The sequence below is a fragment of the Panthera uncia genome, chromosome B1 (genome assembly GCF_023721935.1).
Source record: "Panthera uncia isolate 11264 chromosome B1, Puncia_PCG_1.0, whole genome shotgun sequence".
Taxonomy (NCBI): domain Eukaryota; kingdom Metazoa; phylum Chordata; class Mammalia; order Carnivora; family Felidae; genus Panthera; species Panthera uncia.
In genome coordinates, this window is record NC_064811.1 from 149,236,005 (window position 1) to 149,261,979 (window position 25,975).

Consider the following 25,975-nt stretch of genomic DNA (forward strand, 5'->3'; position numbering starts at 1 on the left):
GACTTAAAAGTCCCTATCACAACTTCCCCATTTACCCTTGATAAAGGATCCAACTCACTATCCATAAATTGCATTTATATAGTGCAAGATTACAGGCATATATGTAGCACAAGACATAAGCTACTGTCCCTAAAAAGTTAACTAGTTTCCAAACATTAATGTATCCAAACTTGTAAATTTATTTTGTACAAATTAAAAGAGATCAGAGGCCATTCCTATTATAATCCCACTCATATTATCTTCTCTACTTTCTTTAGAAGGAGACAAAGAAATAGCTATATAGATAGCCAATAAAATGTTTAAATAATCCTTCATGGAATGTGTTACATGAGCCCAGGTCATGGTCCATGGAAGGTCAACAGAACAGAGCGATACCTATTCCCAAACCACGAGAGGGCTTTATCACCTGCACCTTATTCAGGATGAGCAGACCAAAAAAGTCACCAGCAGACAAATACTTTCAGGTGTCAAAAAGGCCCCTTCAAGTTCTTAAAGCAGCAGTATCCAGAGGCCAGCAAGAATTGCCCTTTGCTAAGAGCAAGGCAATGGAAAAACCAGCACACCTTCCTCTTCCGTATGCAAACAAAAGCAGCATGCATTTGCAACTGGCTTCAGCTCTAAATTCAGAACAACTCAATCTCCTTAAAAGGACAGGCAGAAAAGAATTGGTTAAAAGACTTACCTTGCCTGGGGGGAAGGTAATTTATTTTTCTAACATAATCCCTATCACTGCCAAGGTTGTTTCTGGTTCTAGTCCCAAGATAACCTGAGGGAGAACTACCATACCAGCCAAGAGCACCTATGTATGTGCCCCCAAGGCCAGCCTGACAATTGCTGAGATTTGCTACCAAGAGACATTACTGAGAGTGGAATAAGCTTTTTTTTTTGTCCCTTCAGTAAAGCAATCTCCTGTTGGATGAGCAAAAACCAAAAGCTAAATTCAATAAACAACAATTTATATCATAAAGTACTTTTCCTGGACATCCATAACTCTAAATATAGAACCCTGTTTTAGACAAAAAGAGGGAGAGAGACTCTCAGGAAGTTAATTCATGAATGCTGTATGTCTCTTTAATAACTGGTTTAATATGTTTTAATTGGTAATATATTCACATGGCTCAAAATTCAAAAGGTTCATTTTCACATCAGTATTCACAGCAACATTATTCACAAGTGAGGGAAACAACTCAAGTGTCCATGGTGGATGAATGAATTGAAAAATGTGATATATACATCATTCAGTGTTAGAAAGGAAGGAAACCATATGACATGTTACAACATGGATGAACCTTGAGGACATTATGCCAAGTGTAATCAACCATGAAAAGATGAATACTATATTATTTCACTTATATGAGGTACCTAAAGTAGTCAAAGTCATACAGACAAAAACTAAAATGGCAGTTACCAGGGGCTGGGGAAGAGGAAATAGAAAGCTGTTGTTTAATTGGTTTAGAGTTTCAGTTTTGCAAAATGAAAAGTGTTTTCACTGAAAACCTGTTTCACAATGATGTGAATACACTTAACGCTACTGAACTGTATACTTAAAAATGGCTAAGACGGTAAAGAATAAAATGAAATAAAACTAGGGATGCCTGGGTGGCTCAGTCCGTTAAGCATCTGACTTTGGCTCAGGTGATGATCTCACAGTTCATGGGTTCGAGCCTCACATAGATAGGGCCGTGTGCTGGCAGCCCAGAGCCTGGAGCCTGCTTCGGATTCTGTGTCTCCCTCTCTCTCTGCTCCTCCCCCACTCGTGTTCTGTCTCTCTATCTCTCCAAAAATAAACATTAAAACATTTTTTAATAATAAAAAATAAAATGAAACTTAACCTTAACCTCCCTATATTTTTTTAACTTCCCTATATTTTAAATATATTTTCTTATTATTTAAATGGCTAATAAAGAAGCATAGAAGTGACTATTAAAAAGTGGTTAAGTTGGTTAAAAATTCAAAAGGCTCTAAGGCATATGTGGTAAAAATGCTTTCCCACCCTTATCTTTCACCTACCCAGTTATCCCTTCCATGGGCAAATGACGTTACAAATTCCTTGCAAATATTTCCAAAGATAAATTAAATATGTTCAAATGCATACACTCCTTTCTTCTCTTTTTAATGTTTGTTTATTTTTGAGGGGGGGGGGTAGAGTGAGAGGAAGACAGAGAATATGAAACAGGCTCAGGCACTGAGCTGTCAGCACAGAGCCCAGTGTGGGGCTCAACCCCACAAACCATGAGATCATGACCTGAGCCAAAGTCAGACACTTAACTGAATAAGCCACTCAGGCACCTCTTCCCCCCTCTCTTTTTTTTTTTTTTTTTTACACAAGTAACATGCAATATACATATCCTGTACTTCTCTTGGAGACAACTCTATTACCATTACATAATGAATTTCCTAATTTTTAAAGCCTACGTGATATCCTATTGTTTGCACATACAGTATGTATACAAACACTCCCCTGATAATGCACATTTAGGTTATTTCCAATTTCTGTTATTACAAACAGGGCTGTAACTGTGCCGGTACATTTGCAGAATAAATTCCTAGAAATTAAATTTCTGGGTCAAGGGTATCTAGTTTGTAATTTGTTGGATACCATCAAGGGCTCTCCAGAAAGGTTGTACCAATTTACACTCCCACCCACAGGTATCAGAGTTCCTGTTTCCCTACACCTCTGAGTATGTTTGTTTTCTTAGCTCATTAGAGTTTAAAAAAAAAAAAGGAAAGGATACAGAAGAAAGTGTTATCTAAAACTGTCTCCTGTGCATCATTCCACCTGAGTGCTTAGAAAGAAAGTGCCTAGCAAATGTGGCCTGACCTTTTGATGGGACACAGTTGGGCAGGTGACAGATCTCACTGGAAGCAGTGACACACCCCTGGCCACCCCACACACACCTTCCCCATTTAATTGGTCCTCAATCTAGCACCACAGACCAGCCCCAACTCGGACTGACCTGCTCAGGGTGGTAACCGGAAAGTTAAACAACTTTGGTTTTCTCAAAGACTGACAAATCATTCTGTGGCCAAACAAGCTACTTAAGAGTTGATCTCACAAAGTTCCCTACATAAATGAACTGGCTCTGAAAGAAACTGGCTTAATTGATAAGCAGTCCCCAGAAGATCCAGAAAACACTTTAGAGTTTCCTACCAACCTATATAATAAACAAACTCTCGAAACACCACAAATGAGGCAAAGCTTTTAAAGAAACCATTCGGGTAACACTGGGTGATATACATTTTTTCACTGTGTTATTTTTTTAACCCTTAAAATTATTTAACAATTTTGAGATCCTTTGATAATATTATAATTGCTTGTTTCTTTATTACCCAAAGGAATTATTTCATAATAAAACATATTTTCACAGCTTTCCAGTAACATCTACCACAATGCTATTTGCTTCATCGCATATTTACACATAATTCCCATTGTCCCCTTTCTGCCTTAAATATTTGCAAGCATTAATATAAAAGTCAACTTTATTGTGGTATAATGTACATACAAAAAAGTACTCCTGCTTTTTTATTTTTTATTTTAAAGATTTTATTTTTAAACAACCTCTGCATCACACATGGGGCTCAAACCCACAACCCCAAGATCAAGAGTCACAGACTCTTCCCACTGAGCCAGCTGGGCGCCCCCATGCTCATTTTAATAGTACATTTCCATCCTGAGTTTTGAAAAATTGATACACCTGCGTAACTACCCTCATTGGGTTCTTTAAAAGGAGACAGTCATCTTACCTGCTCTAGCCATTTCATGTGCACACAAACAATGGACCCTAGCCCTTGAAATGCAAGAAATTCCCTGCCCAGCTCCACTGGCAGATGGCAACACCATACCTCCTTAAGCCCTTTCAGTGCCCAGGGGGTGTTATTAAGATAAGTCATATTCCAGATTCCATATTCCATTTCAACAACTACAATCACGTGTGAAAAAGTGTTCTTGCCAAACCTAATGTCCGCTCGCCTGGAGGAACACAACGTTAAATAAAAGGCCTTTAAACGTTAAAGTACCTTTTAGGTTTTTTTACACGGTCCTTCTCTCTCTCTCAACCACCCTGTGACTTCTCCTCCCTAAACAGTTCTGGGTGGGGGGGGGGGAGCGCGCAGGTGGTCACAAGGGTTGCAGAACCCTCTCCCACCCTGCTCACTGTACCCAGAGGCTCTCCAATGGACCTCTGAAGCAGCCACTGTGTGTGTGTGTGTGTGTGTGTGTGTGTGTGTGTGTGTGTGTGTGTGTTGACCTGGGCTGAGTACTGTGGTGAGTACCTCCTAGATCTCTACTCAAATAAATATTTGCCAAGTGCTCAGCATGTGCCTGGCACTTAAATATGAGTAAGACTCTGTACCTGCCCTCAGTAAGGTCACATAATTCCATTAATGCAGCCTCATTAATGATTTCAACAGTTGTTTCAGGGTCAGGTTCATATTGAACTTGGAATGAATTGAAGTTCATATACATTGCCGTCAAGGCAGAATAATTCCTTTCAACCTAAGTTCAGGTCTTTATTGAGGCCCTTGGTAGCTTTCATCACTTTGATTTTTGTCTTTTCCAGTAACCAACATAAGATACTAACTCTTGTTAAAACTGAGGCAATTAATACCTCATGAAAAAAATAAAGCTGTTCTCTTAGTTCTCTTCATTGAAATTGAAAGCAGTTTCTGAGGTGAAGAGTGAGTTAGTCTCTGTGGTTTTACCTCTGGTCGTAAATATATTATTTACACAAAAACCAAGCTGTGTTGGGTCATTTCATGGTACCACAAAATGTGATGGCAAATGAGGGTATAACTTTTTTCCTTTTTTTCAAAAAGCAGGTGCCTGGCTTTTCCTGGCAAACTCCTATTTACCCTTCCAGACCAAATGCAGATGGCACCACTTGGGTGAAGACTTCCAGATTCCTAGACAGAAGAAAGAACCACTTCTGTCTTCTCTCCTTTTCTCTCAGCTCATTCCTGCAGCATGTTACTGGGTCATTTACCCATTTTCATGTCTTTAGGGTGACCAACCATCCCCATTTATTGGGGACTGTCCTAGGTTTAGCACTAAAAATCCCAAGTCCTGGGAAACCCCTCAGTCCTAAGAAAATCAGAAAAATACATCCCTCTGCATGATAGTGAGTAGCTATTTAATAAAATAGCCATCACTTATGAGGAGCCAAAACCAACTACTTCACAAACACTGCCTTATTTTTCGAATTTAAGACAACACCGAAAGCAGTTATGATTATCACGTTTTACAGAACAAGAGAGGAAACTGAGAGGTAAGTAACTTGCCCAGGATCACAAGGGTACCTGGAATGGAATCCAGGCTTGCCTGTCCCATACCACCACACTGTATTACCGTTTGAGAGTCCAATGGCAGCTCCATACAGCAAGCTCTCGATAAATCTCATGGAATCAGTAATCACTTATCACCATGCTCCTATCACTCAGCATCAGCTAATGTGCCAGTGTTGGTCCTTGAGACAGCTACCAGGCATTTACAGGAGGGTCCATGTGATAGGAGGGACATATATAAAAAGCATATTTATTTACATGCACTGCTTTTAACTTAGCTGGCTTTTATGTAAGTGCCACCTGCAGAACACGCTGAAAACGTGCATGCCAACATGCTCTGCATGCCTCATGTTCCCTCACAAAGAGAACAGGGAAGCTTTCCTGACTTGACCATTTAACACACTTGGCTCTGTCCAGGCGAGCCAATCCAGCTGCTAGGCCAGACCCAAGGGCTGTCTTCAGGTGGGACCTCCTGAACCAATGGCACAGAGCAGAGTACTGGGAAGACAGGCCACACTTCTCCATGATGAGGTGCTCCGTGGAGGTCAGCTTACCATTTGTTGATCCTTTAATTTGGGAAACATTACTGACTTCAGCACCTTCCTAGCTGGTATGGGTTACATTTTAGAATTTAAGTACTGTGTGCATTCACACAGTGTGTGTGTGTGTGTGTGTGTGTGTGTGTGTGTGTATTTTTAACATTGTTGCGGTTGTAACTCTCCTGATCAGAAAAGCATCCTCCATCTTTATCTTTTGACTCCAGGTGATAGGGGTTAGAAAGCAACCTCTCCACTCCCTCCCACAAGTTCAAAAAGCAGAACTATGGGGAGGGACCATTTCTCCCTGTTTTAAAACATAAGTTCTAAAGAAAGTTTTATTTATTTCTAATATAATGTATTGTCAAACTGGCTAGCATACAGTGGGTACAGTGCGCTCTTAGAGTTTCAGAGAGAACGCAAGAGTTCCGAGAACGCGGGGCCACAGCGCCCCACCCCCTCCCCAACACGCCCACCTCAAGCTGCCATTGTATGGAGATACTTCAGGCCAGCTATCTCACTCTGGGCCTCCCGAAAGGCTCCGGAGCCAGTTGCCCCTCCTCCCCCAGGGGGTGCCGTCTGGCTCCCCTGAGAGGGGGAGGGGGAAACTAGGAGCTATAGACCCAGCCCCGGCGCCACTTCCACGGTTAATCAGTTTACCTGGGATGTGTATTTGGCTGCACCCCCCTGGGGACCTTCCCTGGCCACCCAGGGTCAGAGGATAATTTAAAAAACTCTTCAAAGCCGGGACCCTTCTCGGAGCCAGCTTAAGACTGGAAACCTGGGAGGGACAGGCTTTACTCTTCAAAGTGAGAACAAATGCGAAAAGATTTAGCACTTAGTAGGTAGTCAGTAAACGTTAACTTTGTTTCTCGGGTCTGGACTTCACCTCCCCCCCAAAAGCCATCTCCAACCAACCCGATCCTGTCCCTTCCTGAAATTCGACAAGACCAGAGGTGTTGTTTTGTTTTTTTCCATTTTGAACTAGTGGTTGCCACTTCCTTTTCTCTCCCAGCGCAAAGCACCCGGACCCTTTCTCAGGCTTCATTTTGTTCAACTGTAAATCGGAGCGGGGTAGCACAGGCTTGCCGTCCTTGCCGGGTCTGACATTCACAGGAAATATTCAGTCGTGCCCGTTAGATTATTTCTAACCCCGGCCCTCCGAACAAGAGGACGCTCCACTTACGGAAGCTGCTGCAAAGTGTCTATTTAAGTCAGGTCTTACAAAGAAGCCCCTCTGCGCTTCCCGAGTTCCTGGACGCTGACCAGGCATGCGCTTTCAGTGCACCCCTCACAAGTGCGGCGGCATACCAGCCGCAGTGCACAATAAGTGCACAGAACGCCGTGGCCCCGAGGCACCCACAAGGTGCTAGCCTCCGTTCAACCCATCTCCGCTGCTCCAGTCCCTCCTTTGTTCCAGGTGTGAAATCCCGACAGGAAAATCATCTGCCACTCCGAAGGATCTTCCAACTGGGCCGCCAAATGGCCCAGAAGATCTTGGGCCCTAGCCAATGTAATCAGTTCCCTGCTGAGGACCCTAAGGGAGGGCCGAGAGGAAATGCGAACAGAAACCCCGCGACCGCTAGTGCTGTCCATCAAGGGCTGCCGGGGCTGCTCCTCCCAGCTCTTCGTGGAGCCTGTCGGCCGCCAGCGCTCACCTACGGCGCACAGACATACCCGACGTCGGGGCTGCTTGGGGACACACTCAGACCCTGCACCCTGCAGTCCTCTCTCTTTCAGAAAAGCATTTAGGAAGCAGGCCTGCCCTCACCTAACAGAATATGGGCTTCTTGGGGCTGTGACCTTCACCACCACCAAACGTGCCGCGGCCGCCAGCTTGTCTTCTACTTTCCTTTCCTTGGAAATTCACGCATCCTGCCCCCTCCCCACCGCTCCCCACCATACGCACACTTGTGGAAAATTAAACGCCCCCAAGCAGTGTTCGGGACAGCCTGTTCCGGGAGCCAACGGGCCCGGGTACTTGCGCTCAGTACTCACCGAGGTTGGGGTGTCGAGCGGCGGGGTTGGCCCTGCCGGGCAGGCTGTGCAGCACCGGGCTGTCGAAGGGACCAGCGGAGGCGGCGGCGGCCGCGGCCCAGGACGCGCCCACGTCGGCCATGTAGGCTGGGTAGGGGCTGGAGTAGGAGCCTGCGAAGCCCGCACGCCCGTACTGCTCGCGGCCGGGGAGGCCCGCGCCCGCCGCTCCGCCACCACTGCTGTAGGCCGCGGCTTCCCGGGCGGCTGCGGCGGCGGCGGCGGCGGCCAGGGACCCGGTGGTTCCCGGGAAGGAGAAGCGCGGGGACACAGGCGGGGGCGTGTAGGCCGCTCCCTCGGCCCCCGCCTGGCTCCAGCCCGGGCTGCTCTGCTGGGTTCCGGGCCCGGCGCCCGCCGGGGCCCCGCCGGAGCTGCCGCCAGAGGTGGCTCCGGACGCGGCACTCCCGCCTCCGCCCTGGAGATAGGACAGGCCCAGCACCGAGGAGGGCACCCGCGGCGTGGGCACGTAGACGGGAGACGAGGCAGCGCCCGCGCTGTGCATGAAGGCGCCAGGGCCGCCCGCCTCGTAGGCCCCGGGAGGCGGGCCGTGGTTGGCGGCCATGGCCAAGCTCTGGTACATGGCCTCTGGGAGCTCTCCGCCTCCGAGTCCTCTCTCTCACTCGCGAGTCAAGGCGCAAGGCGGGGAGAGAATAATAATAATAATAATAATAATAACAATAATAATAATAATAATATACAGGTGACGGCTGTCACGTAAATGAAGATCCAAAATCAAAAGTAAAAATGCAAATCCCTCAAAAATATATACGTATTAAATCCAGCATCGAGCAAAACACTCTAGGCTCTTGTTTACAGGAAAATCCCAAATTGAACTTTTGGTTCTTCCCGGAGGTGCTGGAGAAGGGGCGGGATCTACCCCAGGGCCTAGAGGTCCTGAGCGCCTACACGAGTGGCAGAAGACACGGGGTAGTGCCTGGGCGCCGGTACGGGGCACGGGCTTTCGGGTCACGCCGGTGGCTGTGGCTGCGCACCCTCTTCAGGACACCCGCAGACTCCGGCTCTGGGTGCGGTAGGCTGGCTCCGATGCGGAGGGTTGGGTTGGCTCCTGTCCTCCTCGCCGCAGCCGCGGTCCTAGAAGAACGACAAAAAGGGACACAAGTTCACCCGGAGCCCACTTTCCTTGTGCTCGGCTGCTTCTCCCGCACCGCAAACCAAAGAAATCGCCACTTTCGGCGCCCAGCCTTGGAGGCCACGAAGTTCCGAAGGAAGCTGCGGTCTTTGTTTTTCTCAGCCCGCGGGGTCTGACTGCCCCAGGGAAGCCTAGGCAGGGGAGCCTTAGAGAAGTGGGGCTTCACGGTTATTAGACATGTAATTATTGACTGTGACCTAGTCAATTTTTTTTGGTATTGCTTGTCAGGAAAGACTCTTGTCACAGATAAGTTTAAGGGTTTCAGTTTTCGCCGGAATGCCTGGGACCCAAGAAATACCGCTCATCTTTGTTCCCTGACCCAACCCTAAGCGTCCCTGGCCATGAAAAAACTTTAGATTGCCCATGAAACACAATGACAAACTTTAAAAAAAACAGCAACTTAAGAAAATTTTGTTTGCAATCTTTTTATTAAAACTAGAGGTAGAGTCTAAATGTTTACACATGAGCATAGTGTCTGCTAAATCTCTGTGAAAAGGATTGTGAAATCTCTTATCCATCCACACTACCATATGGAAGTCAAATCAGACGAGACATTTGTTTCTGGCAAATAGTTATATTTTAGTGATTTTGCAGATTGGATATTAAAACCGGAATAGTGAGGGAAATGTACAATTCACTTTGTGGAACTACTCACTGGACCATTCAGATTCACTGAATGGGTTTTTTCCCATATAGAATCACTGGTCCACCCGTGGAGGGAAATCAGAACACCAATGACAAACTGAAGGGGAAGAACAGTTCGTAGGGCTTGGTTATGCCCTTGTATCCTGTGTTTCTATTTTCTCAGGCAATTTTTCTGATAAAATAAGAGCTCAGTGTTCTGAAGCACCTGCTCTGTCTCAGGTCTTTTTTTTCTCCACAGCTCCTCAAATAAAAGTGTGTCTCCTCATTTTACAAAAGAGGGAACTGAAGCATCGTAAAGTTTTGAAACCTGCCAAAGATCAAAGTACAATTAAAGGAGCTGGGGGACAGAATCCGTGGGTCTCCAGGGATTTGAGGCTGACCACTACATTCCCGCTTGTCTCCTTAAGAGACAGCCACTTTTTAACACTGGTTTCTTTTTCATTGCCACAGAATTACAAAAACATCAATTGACCTTTATTATACTAAACCCAGGCTCTGTCACTTACTGAATAAATGACTTTAGACACATTACTTAACTTCTGTGCCTCAGTTTCCTCATTTGCAAAAATGCAAATGTTAAAGGTACCTATCTTGTGGAGTCATGGTGAGGACTGTAAGGATTGTAAACTAATATATGTAAAGCAAGTATAATAGGGTTTTATAAAATTTGTAACAGGTACAAAGTTCTATATAATTGTTGGCTATTGTTATTATTATTACAGATCTCTAATGTACCATAAGACAATGCCTCAGATATAATCATACTATAATGAATGGTCATCTTAATTATTGTAAAAAATTCTGAAAATCTAATCTACACTACATCTGATATACCTATATAATGCTTTTAACCATCTTTGCAACATCACTAATGATAATGGAGTTAATAGAACTGTATTCTATAGTCACATGTCAACTTCTAGATGGTTTATTATTTGCTTTCAAAACTATACAACAAATTATTGGTTTGTTGGACATTTCCTTCCAGGAAGAAGTTTGGCTAGAGGGTAGATACAAAAAATTTGATCTGAGGGGCACATGGCTGGCTCGGTCAGTAGAGCATGCAACTCATGATCTCAGGGTTGTGAGTTCGAGCCCCACAGTTGGGTATAGAGATTACTTAAAACTAAAATATTACAAAAAATTTTTTATCTGAAATCACCAACTTCACTCTTTGAAAATGAAGGCAAAAAATTAGTAACTTATAGGAATCTGTGCGCTTCAATAAGTAAACACATAGGCTTACCTTGATAAAATATTCAGGATTTAATTTTTAAATAAAATAGTTCACCTATTTCATTGTATTTTCTGTAATACTCAACTTCTGTAGTTCTAATGCATAACATCATACTTTTTTCTCACATAACTGCAGAGAAGGAAGATTTATAATTTTGCAAGCCAACTTACACACAGATGCTAATTTACCAGCTTTAAAATGTAAATGCTAAAAATGCCATAAATCTAACACTCATCTTTACTAAATTCTCGGCCTTTTTAAAATGGCTGGTACATTACCTGGGCATTGGATTACTGAACAAAAGAAGGTGGAGAAAATACCCCTCTACACCTTTCTGAAAAGACAAGAAATTCTGCTTGCTTCTGTTATTAAGCCTCGGTTCAGGCGTCTGGCCGTGGAGGAAGCAGAGAGAGCTACTGAGAATGGCAGAAGAGATCTGGCCTCATCATGGGGACTCAGGCCTGATCCCCAATTTTTCACTCTCCTCCAGATCACTCATTTCGGTTCACCTCCAACTCACAGACCAAATAGGAGATGCTTTCTTCGTGATTTAGCCCACGGCCCTTTTCCGATCTATTTCTGATAGTGGGAGAATCGAAAACTTGCCCTAATGTCTGTGTTTATTTACAGGTCACTCCTGCTCTTTGGGCTCAGCCTCTCGCCTTCACTCTCGGCCTGCTGCGCAGAAAACTGTCACACACGAACGCACACACTAGCCAGCAGTAATATAGCTGTCCGCTGCTGGGGAACGTGGAGACTCAGAAGTTTAGGAGGGGGGAGGAGGCACCACTCCGTTATCCCAAATGAAACCCTACTTTAAAAGCCTGAAACCTGCTCTTGGCTGTCCATTCCATTTCTGAGAAACACAGGAAATACTTGCCTTCGGCGCTTCCCCAACCTTCCCCGAAAAGCCATCCGTGCGGCCCCAAATCCCTCCAGCCTTGGGTCCTCCACCCTGCTTCCCAACCGAAAGGCCTCCTCGTTCCCTCAACCTGGTGGCAGTTCACCATCCGGGCATCCTCCTCCTACCTGAAGGACCCCCCAACCCAAAGCCAAGGGACATAATACTGTGGATCGGGCAGCTAACCGTGGCCAGCGGAGGAACGTCACTGCCTTCCTCCCGGGTTCCGGCCCTCAGCTACTTTTACCCAGAAGCAGTGTGGGTGGGTGGGGTTGTTAGCTTCGTGGGTGGCGTTCTGACTCTCTGGACCCCAGTCAGGAAGGCTAGAAGGCTGGCCAGAAGGGCATAAAACGTCCGGGCGCTAAGTAGCCATTCCCGGCTTCGAAGCGCCTCCCCGGGGCCCAAGGCCCAGTTACGCAGCCTCCCACAGCCACTCTGAGTCCCCGGAGTCACCGACCGGCGACACTCCTCGCCTGAGTCCCTCCGTGCGACCTGTCCCGGGTCAGTTGATCAGTGTGATTCCGCACGGCCATCATCACCATCCAGGCCCTGGCCTGGGGAGGTGCAAACAAGGGCTGGAGAATATATACGCTGGGGCAGGGATTAAAAACGTTCAAGTTCACACACACACAAAAAATCCAAAAGCACTTCGAATATCCCTCTCCGCTTTCCCCGCAAATCTTAACTTTGCTTTAAAGAAGCTGTTAAGCCAAAGCGAAAAGTTAAGCGGGCTTTGGCCAGTTTGGGGAGGAGGGAGTGATCAACGTCTCCTTTCCACCCACTAGTTACCTCTCCACTCCCAGGCAAACAAGCGCGGAGGAGCTCTGGGTTTCTCAAACGGTGGGAAAGAGCAAGGAGAAGACAGAAAACGCAGTACCTGGCGGGACTTGAGCTTCCTGGAGGGCCGGCGCACGCTCCCCTGAGCGCCCTGGGAGCTTTGGCAGCGGCGGTGCCTCTCGCGGCCACTGTGCCGGCCGCCTCCGAGTCCCCCACCTCCCGGCGCTAGTCCCCTCGCCCCTGCGCTCCAGCTCCCGAGCGCTGACTGGCCTGTGGGAGTCACGTGCAAGGGCGGGGGGCGGGGGTGCGCCGCAGAGGCTGCACCTCCGCTCGGCGCCGGGCTTCGGGGCTGTTCAAAAGACTCCCCCAGCAGGCAAAGTCCAGGCGCTCGGATCTCGGAAAATGCTAAAGTGCCACCGGTCGGGGCGCAGGGCTTCACCCACCGCCCTGCCAGAGGTCAATCCGGTTTGCAGTTTTGCCCAGGGTCAGCTTTATTCAGGAGTCCCCCCCCCACCTCCTCCCTCCACCCCACCCCCCCACCCCGCCTCCCGGTGGTCCTGGTCCAGCCCCGGCCCAGGACTCGCGGGGCAAGGGGCGGCGCTGATAGACGGGAAGGTGACCTTTTGGGCGAGACCCCTGATCGGCTGTGTAGCACAGGGTTACCAGGGGTGCCCGGCTAGCTGCGAGTCTCCAGGAGGTAATGGATAGCGGGGTTCCTGCTAGCCCCGAAGTGCCGGTGGAAAAGACACCAAACCTGGGACTGGCCCACTCAAGTCAGAGCGCAGAGACCAAAGTTTCCCTTCCGCCTTCCCAGCAGCCTGGGGAGTCCGCAAGGCGGCCCTCCAGCCCTCAGTTTTATGTATTTATGCAAAACGTGCACCCCTTCCTGGCGACGCTTCCCATCTCCTGTGGCCTCCTCCCTTCAGATCTTTCCGTTTTCCCAGCAGCTTTCGGCGCCGCTGCACCAATCCTAGGGACGTGGCGGGGTCCTGGGAGGCTTGGCAGTCCAGCGGGAGCAGGCTTTCCCAGCCGAGAGGGCTCTTCCAAGGCTCAGCCCCCTCCCTAGGACTGGGGGCGGGGAGGGTGGCAGGCATGAGTCTGTAGTCGGCGTCAGTGCCTAGAGGCCCCAGCTCAGCGGGGCTGCGATCCGGAGAGTCCCTCAGACAGGTCTAAAGGTTAATAGAGCAATCACAGGGCCCTATTACCGCGTAAAAATAACCCATCGATTACCGCAGCCTTCAGCCCCAGATAACACCCGGCCGGTGGCTCTCACCCTTTCGGTTAAACTCCCCCCACCCCGCCCCACTAAGGCCGAGTTTCTTTCCCTAGAGCAGGTTTTTCATACCAGATTAGAGGGGTCGGGAGGGGGCCGGGGTACCATCCTACACGAAACTTGTGCGTCTGCGAAGGAAGGGTAAGGGGCTACGCCAGCTTCAGCTGTTGGTAATCAGTGGTGGATTCCTGGCCTGCGCGAGGGCAACCTGAGCGCTGAGGACGAGAGTAGGACGCGGGGCTGATTGGAAGGAAAACCCCACAGGGATCGTGGCCAACTCGTGGGGATTCTCAGGAAAATCCCGGAGGAAGGACTGAGCGCGGCTGCGCGGGGAGTTCTCTTTCCTGAGCTCAACGTTCGGAGGTCCAGAGGGGCCGGAGCCTAGGAGAGAAAACTGAGGCGCCCGGCGGAGCGACGTAAGGTCTGCGCTGCGGCTGGACGCACCCACGCCTCCCCGTCCCACCCCTAGGAGCTGCTGGCCCAGGACCCTTCGAGCCCCGGAAGCTTAGGGCGGTGTGTTTAGGAACCCTTCTCCAGCTTCCCTCAACTCCTCGCCAGCGCCTCTGCAGAATTTGGCGCAGCAGATCCCAGGTGTCTAGGAACTTAAGAGGGAGGGTGTTCTGAGGACCCCGGAGGCTGGAGCTGGGGAGAGGCGGTTTGGGGGAGGACACTCGGCGGGCGCACGCATATTCAGCCGAATGGTGGAGAAGGGTGCTCGATCTCTGCGCAGTCTGAAACAACATCCCCATTGGCCTACGAGGGCTTTCTGGAGAGTTAAAAGTCTGGGCTAGTCGAGCGGCAAGTTGTTCTGGCCTTTCTTTTCTCAGTGGGGATTTGTGGCTCCAGCGATGCCTTAGGTCTCAGAGCTGCCTTCCACACGCGGTCCTCAGCGCCGAGCCTTCGGCCTGGGCAGTGAATTTTCTTAGCAACAAGCCTTGGGCTTGGGGCTTAGCGTCTGGCCATCCAAGCGTCCTCACCAAAGCCAAGGACGCAGGCCACTCCTAGGCAGACTTCTTCCAGCAGCGCAGGATGTGTGCTGAGTTTCACATTAGCTGGGTGCCCAGGGGCGAGCCTCCCACATCACTGCCCCCACACCAGAGCTCTCGTACCTTCAGTCTCCTGGGGGGGAGGGGAAGGAAGGGTGCACAACAGGCCCTGCCTGCTTTTTGTGGCTGTTGTGAGACCCTAGATAGAAAAGCCTGCTTTTCTTAAGCGCTCGCTTGCTAGGAACCCCGGATTCACGGCTGTGGGGGCGGGGTGGGGGCGAATCTTCTGACAAGGGACATGACAGCTCTTTTACCCACGCCCCCCCCCCACCCCTCTGGCGCTCTTCAGGTGTGCTGAGGTCTGGGAATCTTGAAAGATTCCTTGATTCTAAGAATGCGCCTGGGATGGAGAAGTTTGTGTCTCTTTCCGGTGGCCTTTTTCTCTGGGCCCGGCGCTCCAAATTTTCTCCCCAAAGGGCTCAGCTCAAGGATGGCCCAGAAGGTGGTTGGCTAGCGGTCTGTTCCTTTGGGGGGTGTTTCATTTTGCCTCATTCCCTGCCTCCATTTTCGCCCGGCCCCCTCCCTCTCCCCTCTCTAGGACAAGGCGGGAGCCCCCGCGGCCGGCCGCTGCGCGTTGCCAGGAGCGGGGAGCATTTCAAGGCCTCGCTGGCCCGCCGGCTGGAGGAGGTTTATCGGCTGCCGCTAAGTTCCCAGGCTTCTCTCTAGCTCAGGAGGCCGCTGGGAAGGGGAGGGGGTGCTTTGAGGTTCGGAGTCTTGGCTATTTTTAAGGACATGTCCCTGGGCTGGCCTGGGATGGTGGCCCAACACCACTCACGTTCTCTTTTCTTTTCTTTCCCATAGTCAAGAGGGAAAATTTGACACTGCAAAATTTTTTTTTACTAAGGGCCTGGGTCTAATGAAGAGTCAAGTCCTGAGATTTTAGACAAATAAGAATTATTTAGATGTACTGCACTCTTAAAAACAAACAAACAAAAAGTCTCCCCGGGGCCCCTGGATGGCTCAGTCGGTTAAGCGTCCGACTTCGGCTCAGGTCATGATCTCACTGTTCGTGGGTTCGTGGGTTTGAGCCCCGAGTAGGCTCTGTGCTGACAGCTAGGAGCCTGGAGCCTGCTTCAGATTGTGTCTCCCTTTCTCTTTGCCCCTCCCCTGCTCACACTCTGTTTCTCAAAAATAAATGAATGTAAATTAAAAAAAAATTTTTTTTAATCTCCCCAGGACACAAGAATAGATTGCATTTTCTTGCTCCACTAAGGTCTCCCGGACATGAGCTGGTCCAAACCCTGGTAGAGACACAGCTGTGTTTGGACATAGTGTACAGAGGAAAATGAACTCTAGTTCCCTGAACAAAAGGGTTAATAAACTGGGCGATGGAATTCACGGTGACACCAGCGAGGGTCTACCCTCACGGGGTAACCGGATTTCCTAGCCGGAGCCGAGCCAGCTTATTTTAAACGGAGCGCAACCTCAGGTGCCACAATCTCAGATTTGGGTTAGTAAGCCTTTTGGCAACCTGCGGCCATCAGCCTCCGCGGACAGCCACCCGAAAACCAACCGTGTCTGAAGAAACACGGGGCCCCCAAAGTCTTCTAATCGGAACAAGAGACCCCCATAGGGAGAGAGAACCAGAGGGGCGACAGGAGTCTCCCCTCGCCCTTTATAACGAATCCCTCCCAGATGTAGACGCTTCTTATGGACTAGAGCGCCAGGGCTCATGACAAGACATGCAAAGTGACCCGCGCTGAACGTAGGCTGGCTCCGGTCCCCACAGGGCCCTCGAATTCCCCCACCGGGTCCATACGTTTCCTCCTTCCTCTGCGACTCCCGGGCCTTGCTCGTGTGGCCCACCTTGCTCCCAGGGCAAACCCACGCCCCCACAAGCGGGCGGAGCTGGGAGAACCAAATTGCGGAGCAGGGCCGTTCAGCTGATGCAAACATGCAGAACGAATTAAGCTGCAAAGCTACGGAGACCTTCTTTCCCTCCTAGAGCCCGGTGTTCCACACCCAGAATTCTTTGTGAGGGGCGGGGAGGGAAGGGTGTCGGGGACCTAGAGACCCTTGCCCCCTCCCACCGGGAACCGAGCTCTGCACCCCAGGAAGTGATCATCACCCGCTGGCAGATGTAACGGAGCAAAGGCAGCAACGCTTTCCGATTCTGTCTTGTTTTTAAAAATATTCGGTGTTGCAAAGTGAAGCCATGATGTCGCTCACAGACCGTGGCGAACGCCTCCTTGGTGCTTCGGGCTGTGAGGATTGGAGTTTTTGGCACAGCTCCTAATATTTTATAGTCATTTCAAGATTATAGAACGCTCCCAGATTTCATTTTTTTTCTCTCGAGGAAACAACATCGACGAGCGAGAGGGAGGAAGAGAAGGTGTTACTGTCTCATAGGAACAGAAACTCAGAGACCGGAGAGGTTAAGACACCTGTCCCAGGTGGCAAAGACTGTGCACTCGGCAGCAGGTCTTGAATCTAGATTCCTGAGTCTCAGTTCTTTTTTCCACTCTAGTTAATATTGAGTTTATATCTATAATGAAACTTTTTTAAACCTGCATTTTGTTTTTCAAATATTTCTAAATTTGCTTTAATGAATACGCCCGACACTTAAAAATTAAAATCAATTTAAAACAAAGCAGGTCATGTCTCATAACCTAACAGCCAGTGGGAAGGGAAAGAAAAACAAAAACGAGGCCCCACATTTTCATTAAATTCGGGAAGGATGCCAGCGACTTTTTAAATGGGGAGGGCGCTCCTTAGGTCCCGGGGCCACAGAGGGCAGAACTGAAACCCAGTCTCTGCGGCGCCCGAAAGTCCGGGCACTTGGGCCAGCAGGCTGCGGATCCCGGATCGTTCAACTCACTGCGGCCACGCTGACGCCTTTGCACAGGCCCCTTTCCCCCTTCCCAGCCTGGCTCCTTCTCTCCCTCCTCACCCAAGAACCTTATGAAAACAGCAGCAAACGGGAGCTTCCTGTACCCACTGTCCAAGCTCCATGGAGACTCCTTGCCTGCAGCCTCTGAGCTGAGGGGAGGGCCTCTACCCTTTGGGGACCAAAACTGTCACCTCTGGGATCTCTCTTGGTGACATGGGCCTCAATATGTTTACTTGTGGGTCCTCCCCACTCCCTCCCTGGCAGAGACTTTTAGAAACTACAGTGCTGACAACACCGAGTCCATAACAAGAACTCCATAAATGTTCTTGGAATACATAGAATATTAATTTGCTTTATCCACAGGCCTTATGTTCCCTGGAGTTATAAATTCATTTATCTGTGGTTGGTTATACACAGCCCTCCCCACACACACCCCAGAAGGTAAGCTCCACGAGGGCCGCGACTGTGGCTGGCACACAGTAGTTGCTCAATAAATGTTTGTTGAATGATTAAAACTACAAAAGGGATTGCTAATGGCATCTCCCAGGGCTGCTGGCAGTTGGAGAATGGAGCACTCCCCTCAAAGGGGAATGTGTCTCCTGGCACATAGTAGGTGCCCAGGGTCACCACCAGTTCACAAAGTAAGTCACTGAGGTCCAGGCTGGACACCAAGAGAGTAGCACAGTCTGGGTTACTGGAGAGCATTTATCTGCAATGCTCAGCCCCACCCTGGCCAACTACAAATCTGCCCAAATCTAGGCTGCCCCTAGGGAAACCCCGGAGTCCCTGGACTCCGGAATCTGCAGGAAGAAGGGATTTCCGGGCACGGAGCGCAGTCAGGATTTTGGAAGTTGAGTTAAACTGAAGAACCTGATTAGGCGCTGAGGCGGTGGCGATTGGCAAGGGAGGCCTAGGGACTCCCCGGAACAAAGAGCAAAGACGGACAAGGGTGCCGGGTGTACCGTCTCCGGAGCACGGAGGGCCCAGACCCACAACTCCTGAAAAGATGGAGAGAGCCAGGCAGACACTAGGACCCAGAAAAAATGAAGGGGGGCTATGGAGAGAGTCAGAAACAGGAGAAAGGAGAGAATGGGGGGGAGGTAGACAAGGGAAGGCAGGCCGAGAGGAGCACAGAGAAAAAGTAGGGGGCAGCAACTGAGAGTGAGAGGGGCCTTAGCAAGCCGGAGAGGGACGGGATCACTCATGCATTCCTCCCTTCCTCCTTTCCATATTCATTGAGCACCTACTCTGTGCCAGGAACTTTCCCGGCACTCGGATTCAGCATGGAACAAAATAGAGAAAACTCTGTTTCCAGGAGATTACATTCTATAAGAGGAAGACAGACAATAAAAAATTCAAATATATTGAGTATTAATGGTGGAGCGTTATGGGAAAAACAGCAGGGAATAGACACGCAGAGAGAGCAGAGAGGAATTAAAGACGGAGACCAGAGAAAAGAGGGAGGGGAAGATGGGAGAGAAAAGCACAAATCTAGAGAAAGAAGATGAAATGGGAATCAAGAGACCTGGCGACAGAAATAGAGACAGCTCGAGAAAAAGCCAGCAAGAGAAATGGGAAGGAAAGCGCCAGGCCTCCATCGGAGGAGAGGGACCAGATAGGGACGAGGTCAATCCGGAGTCGAGGGCTTACCCCGCCCCCCACTCCCATCCCCCGCCCAGCTGCCAGAGAGGGCCGTGGTGGTGACGAGGACACCAGCGGCTGGAGCGCTGCCAGTTGTCAGACCCCGACGCACATATCGGGGGACTTGTGAGGCCACCAGAGACGTGATGTTCCGATCGCCAGCTCGGGCGCGTTTCCGCACAGGCTGCCCCCTCCTCCGTCAGCCCCTGCACCCTTCCCCTGGCCACGGAGCCCGAGGTGACCCGGAGTTGGAGAAGACGCCCAGGCAGGCGCCGCGACCTGGCGCGGCAGAGCGAGAGACAGGAAAGTGTCAAGGAAGCGCGAAGCCCAAGTGCGAAAACAGCGGCAGGGGTGGGGGGCGGGGCGGGGGCGGCTGGAGGCCTTGAGGTCCTTCACGCCTGTGAGGACCCACTCCAGACAGGCCTGGGCTTCCCTGTAAAGGACAGTAACGTGGCTTTACGTGCCACCAACTCACAGTTGTAGCAGGTGCCCATAGAGAGTGCTCTGTTCATTCTTGTAACACCCATCTGGGCTTGGAGGTACTCATTGTTTGGAAATAATTGGTTTCTTGCAACAGCAGGAGAAAAGCAGAGGCATGCAGCTTGCAATAACTACACCCATCTATCTCCCTCCAAGGGTATGTACTATACTCTGACCTGAGAGAGTATGAAGACTGGAAGATCCCTGGCATTCCTTGTCTTTTCAACTAGTTTCAACTCCCCCCCCCCACCCCATTCATTTGGTATCTGTGAGTTTGGTTGGAAGACACAGGTGCTCTAGATTTCAAGTTTGCTTTCTTCCACAGCCCCAGGCCCTCTTCAGCAGAAGCACTAATAAACAGCAAATTGCCACAGGGCAAGAAACTACAGGGAGACAGAGCATGAAGCAAAGGTCTGAGTGAAATGGAATAATCAGCACCTAGAAGAAGGGGAGCTTTTCACTCTTGGAGGTGCAGAGCTAACCCCAGGAGTCTCTGCTAACCTCCCATACTCCCTCGGCCATCTCCTACCACCTCACCTCAGGAGCTGGAGCCTTTCCCTGGTGAGGGGAACGAATCTCCCACCCACCCCCTTACAAAGTCTCTGGAGAAGTCCCCACTCTGCTTGGGGGGTGTGGTGGGGATAAGGCAGAAGGCTGAGAGCAGATAGTATAAGACAGAGCCTCATCAATCAAAAGTGATCAATTTCTCAATCACCATGTGAGAAATGTCTTTAGTCCACTTCAAAAGCCCTAAATTTTCATCCCCTCTCTCTCCCCTCCCCCAACCCTTCCCTGCTTCAGTAGTTAGCACACACTCATTCCTCACCAGATTTATTCATTCATTTCTTTATTTTCTGCTCTCTTCCTCCCCCACCCCACACCTCCATATACCACTATTGTTAGGGACTCTGACATCCTCACCCCAAACTTGTTGAACGTGGCTCCTGAGCAGATGTATTGTTCCCAGTATGCTTCAGGATAAGAACAGCTAAATCTAAGTTAGCCTTTAATCTGTAAAAGAGGATTGCTGGGATCTTCAAGCCCTACAGTTGTATACATGACTGATCCAAACTTGAAATCACATACATGATCCTCAACTGGGGAATAGATACAGGGATATGTATCCACACAACAGAATACTACTTGGGAACAAAAGACAATGAGATGCAAACACGTGCAGCAACATGAGTGAATCTCGGGCACTGGGCTGCACGAAAGAGGCCAGACTCAAAAGACTAAGTGAATCCATTCATATGACACAGTCACACTGGCAAAACCATAGGGACAGAAAACAGATCAGTGGTTGTTGCCAGGGGCAGGGGGGTGAGGAAGAGGTGGCTACAAAAGGGGAGAAGGGAATTTTGGGGAGTGCTGGTACTGTTCTATATTTTGATTGTGGGAGTAGTTACACCATTTGTGTGTTTGTCAAAACTCAAAGAACTGTACACTAAAAAGGATAAATTTACTGGAAGTAAACTTCATCTCAATAAATTAGTTTTCTCGAAAAGCAGGGGGGAAACAGTATGGCTGGGGTAGGATAAGATTCTTCAGCCCTTATTTTATCTCTCTCCCTGCCCCCCCCCCCCCCCCCGTGCGTGCAGCCATCCCCAGTCCTTAGCGAGACGCCACATCCCTGGTACATGTTCAACTCCCACCTGAAACACTTCAGAAGAGTGATTTATATACAAAAGAAAGCCTTGCATCTCTTTCAAAAGGATCCAGTTTCCAAGGCTGGTCCTCCCTATTGCTCATCCTTCCTCCAGATCCACGGGAAATGCTATGGCAGTTCCAGTGCCTGCTTCCTACATGTCCCACACTTGCACTCAGTTTTCACAGTGGGCTGCAAGGAGGGTGGCGCATAAGGATGGGTTATTCTGTTTTCTCATCCCAAGAGTCCTGGAGCCAGTCATCAGAAGCTCAGAAATTTCAAAGTCACTTCCCAGGCAACCTGCTGGCAGTGGAGGATGCAGCGACCCAGCTGACCAGAGCCCGGTCTCCCCAGGCAGACTGGGTTTCCTCCAGCTAGTCCCATGAGGCAAGAGGAAGCCAAGGCCTGGCCTTGAAAAATTGAGTGTACCCCTGAGAGGAGGGCTGTATTTCTGAATGGACTAAAGGGAAAGCATTTGCTGGACCGCGGCCTTTCCTGCACATGATTGTAGTCAACCCTCCCAACAGCTCTGCAGGTTAAGTTGTTTTGACTCTGACTCTCACATCAATTTTCATTACACTTAGCTGCAGTTTATGATGTGCACATGGATTGGCAACCATCGGGTGGATGGTAATGGGAAGAAAGAGTGCCCGGTGCCAGATAAAACCACACTTTGTACCTGTATTTACATAAATCATAGTCTAGTGGACATCACAGGGGAACCCAAATGCCACTGATTACCTCGGCCATAGAACGGCTCTGCTACATTTCCTGCTCAATAAAAGTGTGTGTATTGATTTCTATCCTTTCCCAGAGTTGTGGATAATATCCTTGTTTCCAACTACAGTCAAAGCACTGTGGTCAATGAGGGAAAATGAATAATGTTAAGGTTAACAGACACCCATTGCCATGGGCTTTAATCTTATCCTTTTCACTTGAATTAAAAAACCAACAATACCATCATAACACCATAATATAGAAAAACAGAACAAAACCCCACAAAATATTTTGTTTCCTATTAGAACCAGAGCAAACAGTTTGGTTTTGTGGATTTCCCTGTTACTCTCATCCCCATCCTTGGAGAGCTTGCTAATTAATCAGTGGAAGAACCAAAAGGTGGGAAGGCAAGGAAAGAAGTGAAAAGGGCGCAGGAATCACAACTAGGAGAGCATGATGGCAGGCAATGAAAAAAAAAGGAAGGGAACCCTGGGAACCACCAAGCATCGACTTTACCCCCTGGGAAGCCTTAGGTAAATCAAGGACAGGGTTGTGGACCAGTCTTCCTCTTATGAAAGGAACACCATGATCTGATAGTTCTTTCAGCCTTGATGTCTTCTGAACTGGAATTATTTAAATTCTCTTACAAGTGTTGAAATTCATAGATCAAACATTTGGCACATACTATGTGCCAGGCACCCTGCAAACTTTGGAGAGATATAAGGAGGAACACAACGAAGTCTCTACACTCAAACTATTCAGATCAGTGAGAATGAGTCCAGCAAACAGGCAACGGGGAGAAAGTTCTGGAAATAGATGAATGTATGAAGAGAAACCATGTAAACTCCTTGGGGGGGGTGGGGGGAGTGTAGGTGGGAGGAGGAAGTAAATAGATTCAAGGAACTACATTATTTGTATGTGTAGGTGTCTCCCACTCCCCATACTTTTGCCTCATTAACTATTCTCTTTGCAGACCTAGGGATGCGGTGGCCTCGCTTGGGAGCAGGGATTGTGAGGACCCTGCATAGTTCCTGCACTGACAGGCAGACGAAACTTAGAACATGCACGACTTCCCCCATTTCATACATTGGAAGCCACACATGCATACGGGTCATGGCTCCTGCAGAGTTCCACTGTGGCCGGCGGTGCCTGGGCTGGGAGTCCGGGTCAGGCGATGTGGGCTCTAGTTTCTACCATCACCCAGTCGTGTGACCTCCCGCATGTCCAGCCTCCCACACGCCCCACCTGGTTCTCAGTTTCCTCATCTGTGAAATGGACAGGTTGCGCTACATCATTTCTAAGCTCCCTTACAGCTCTTTAAAAACAAATGAACACATCCTAAAAAGACAACGAGGATTAAGGGGTGGACTAACGTCAAATATTTGTTGATTGATAGACAAATGCTTCCCGCGACCACGCGGTTCTGTTTGGGGCTTGCACGAAATCCCCCGGCCCCTCGGCGAACACCGGCCCATCCCGGGTCTGGCTCTTCCGGGGGGGGCCGCCGGCTCCCGGCCTCCCCCCCGCTCCCGCCCCCCGCGCGGGTGCCCTTGCGCCTCCGCCCGCGCAGCCCGCGCCGGGCCCGCGTGATGGATGGCCGCGGAGCCGGCGGCCTGTCAGGCCTTATTGATGAGGTGCGCGCTGACGGCCGCCGCGTAACCCGAGGCGGCAGGAGGCGAGCGCGGCGCGGCCGGCGGCCGCAGACTCGGCGGCGCTCGGGGTCAGCCCCCGGCCGGCCGCGCCCGCCCCTCCGGCGCGCCCCGGCCCGGCTCCGCAGAGGGGGCGGCGGGTGCGGAAGCGTCTCCGGGGCCTGGCGCCCGAAGCGCGGGGCCCGCTTCCTCCCCGCGGCCGCCGCGCTTCCCGCCCCCCGCACCCCTGCCCTCGGGGCCGCGGCCGCACACCTCCCCTGGGGGCCCCTCCTCTCTCCCGCTCGGCCGCTGCCGGGACCTCCGCTCTTACCCGGGCGAGGCCGGCGCGGGCGTCCGGGGCCGCGGTGTCCGCCGGCGCTGCTCGGGGAGAGGAGCGCCTTTCCCGAGCGAAGGGGCCGCGCCCTGCGAGGCGGGACTCGGCCGCCGCCGCCAGTCTCACGTGCAGCACAGTTTAGAAGGAGTTTCACGGCAGCCACGCGGGGCGTGAGAAAAGCCGGGACACCGGCGACTATTCCATTCGTGTTCTTTAGAAACGTATACAGTGATCGATAAGAAGATAAGTAGATAAAGAAAAGTACACCTACGGGTAAAGTTGGTGATGCCCCACGTGGCATTTCCCCCATTTTTGTACGCTTACTTTCTGATTGAGCAAGTATTCGTTTCCAACAGCAAAGGCATTTTACTTGCTCCTTTGGGATACACGGGAGCTGAGTTCATTCTCGCGCTCCCCTCCTAATTCCTCCCAGTTCCTCCTTCTCCCACCTTGCTTTGCCCCTTTTTCTTCTCGGAACGAGAAGAAGGCCTGCCCGGCCAATGTGGGAGCGCCTGACGGGCTGCAGAACACGGGCAGGGTGCCTTAGCTCCTCTGCCTTTCTAGCGAAAGCCCCCAAGGCCACCTTTTCTGTTGGTGACACTAACGTGAGAACCGAGAACGTAACCTGCAAAGCGCTTTACTTCATAAGGATGAAAGGAGCAAGGCAATACCGGAGACAACTTAACTCCTAGCGCTAAGGGGTACACGCTGTTGTTTTCCCCACTTGGAGCACGGGCTAGCCCTGACAGGTAAAGGGCCCTACTTCTGCGTTCGATGAGACTTAAGAACCAAAAAACAAGGCAGTCTTTTCTCGGGGGCCCAGTAGAGAGAGTGGATGTTGGTGTGGCTCAAGACACTCATTGGAGAGTGCAACTTAGGCCAGGAAGGGCAGGATCTGGGCAGCCAATGGTGGAAGCTCATTGATCTGGGAGTCAGAAGTCTTGGGTTCTAATCCCGGACACTTCCACGAGTGGCAGGACCACAGGCAAATCACTTAACTTGTCTAAGCTTTAATTTCCTGTCTGTCAGATGAAGAGAATGGACACCTTCTTACGTCAACGTTTGTAACCTAGGGGGGTCCCCAAGTGGATAGCACCAAATCATGCCATTCTGTGCCCCCCAAAGATCCGATACCAAGAGGTTCAATCCTGGTCCTGCACAGTGGAAGGGCGGGAATGCCAGGCCTCTAAGTCTGAACCTAATCTTAGCCGCAGATAATGAGCGTGTTCAGCAAGGAACCCAAAATATGAGGCCCGACTGAGTGTGTATGATAAAAGACTTGGACTGCAGATGAAAACTTCAATCCATTTACTAGGCAAACATTTATTGAGGAACAGCTAACACTGGGCACTTACTATATGCCAGACATGCTGCCAAGTATGTTGCATGGATAGATTAGCTCATTTAGCCACACAATCACTCTGTTTCCATTTTACAGATGAAGAAACTGAGGCACAAAGCTATTAAGTAACTCACCCAGCTTGATAGGTGACAGCCGAGATTTATAGGCAAGTAGTTTGCTTTCAAAATCCAAACACTACCCCTATGAACAAGGCATTGGTACCAGGAGGGATATAAAAGGGGAAAAGCAAGGACTTACTTCTTATATATCCTCCTTTAATTTTTTAAAAATATATTTTAACCCCCCATTCCCAGAATCAATCCCTTTTCTCCCTCTGGTTTCACAGCCTTTTAACACATTGTATTTCAGTGTAATATCTCCACGTGCCTGCCTGTCTCCGCATCCCTCTCTCCCAAACTTCACTCTTCTTGAGGGCAGAAAGCCTATATTTGGTGCCTTTGTATTTTCCATAGTTT

The 25,975-nt window shown here is 49.9% G+C and overlaps 1 protein-coding gene across 3 annotated transcripts in view; it reads right to left on the reverse strand.

The window, feature by feature from the left end:
• GATA4 (GATA binding protein 4) overlaps positions 1 to 25,975 on the reverse strand; it is an 80,799-nt gene that overhangs the window by 40,519 nt on the left and 14,305 nt on the right. For 2 of the 3 annotated variants that reach the window (XM_049631376.1, XM_049631373.1), the window contains exons 1-2: positions 12,661 to 12,776; positions 7,815 to 8,942 (exon numbers count right to left, since the gene is read on the reverse strand). In XM_049631376.1, coding sequence (XP_049487333.1) covers positions 7,815 to 8,430 — 616 coding nt within the window. In that variant the 5' untranslated portion in view covers positions 8,431 to 8,942; positions 12,661 to 12,776. Of the gene's footprint in view, positions 1 to 7,814; positions 8,943 to 12,660; positions 12,777 to 25,975 lie in introns of those variants that run through there. The other variant, XM_049631374.1, reaches the window with a different exon arrangement.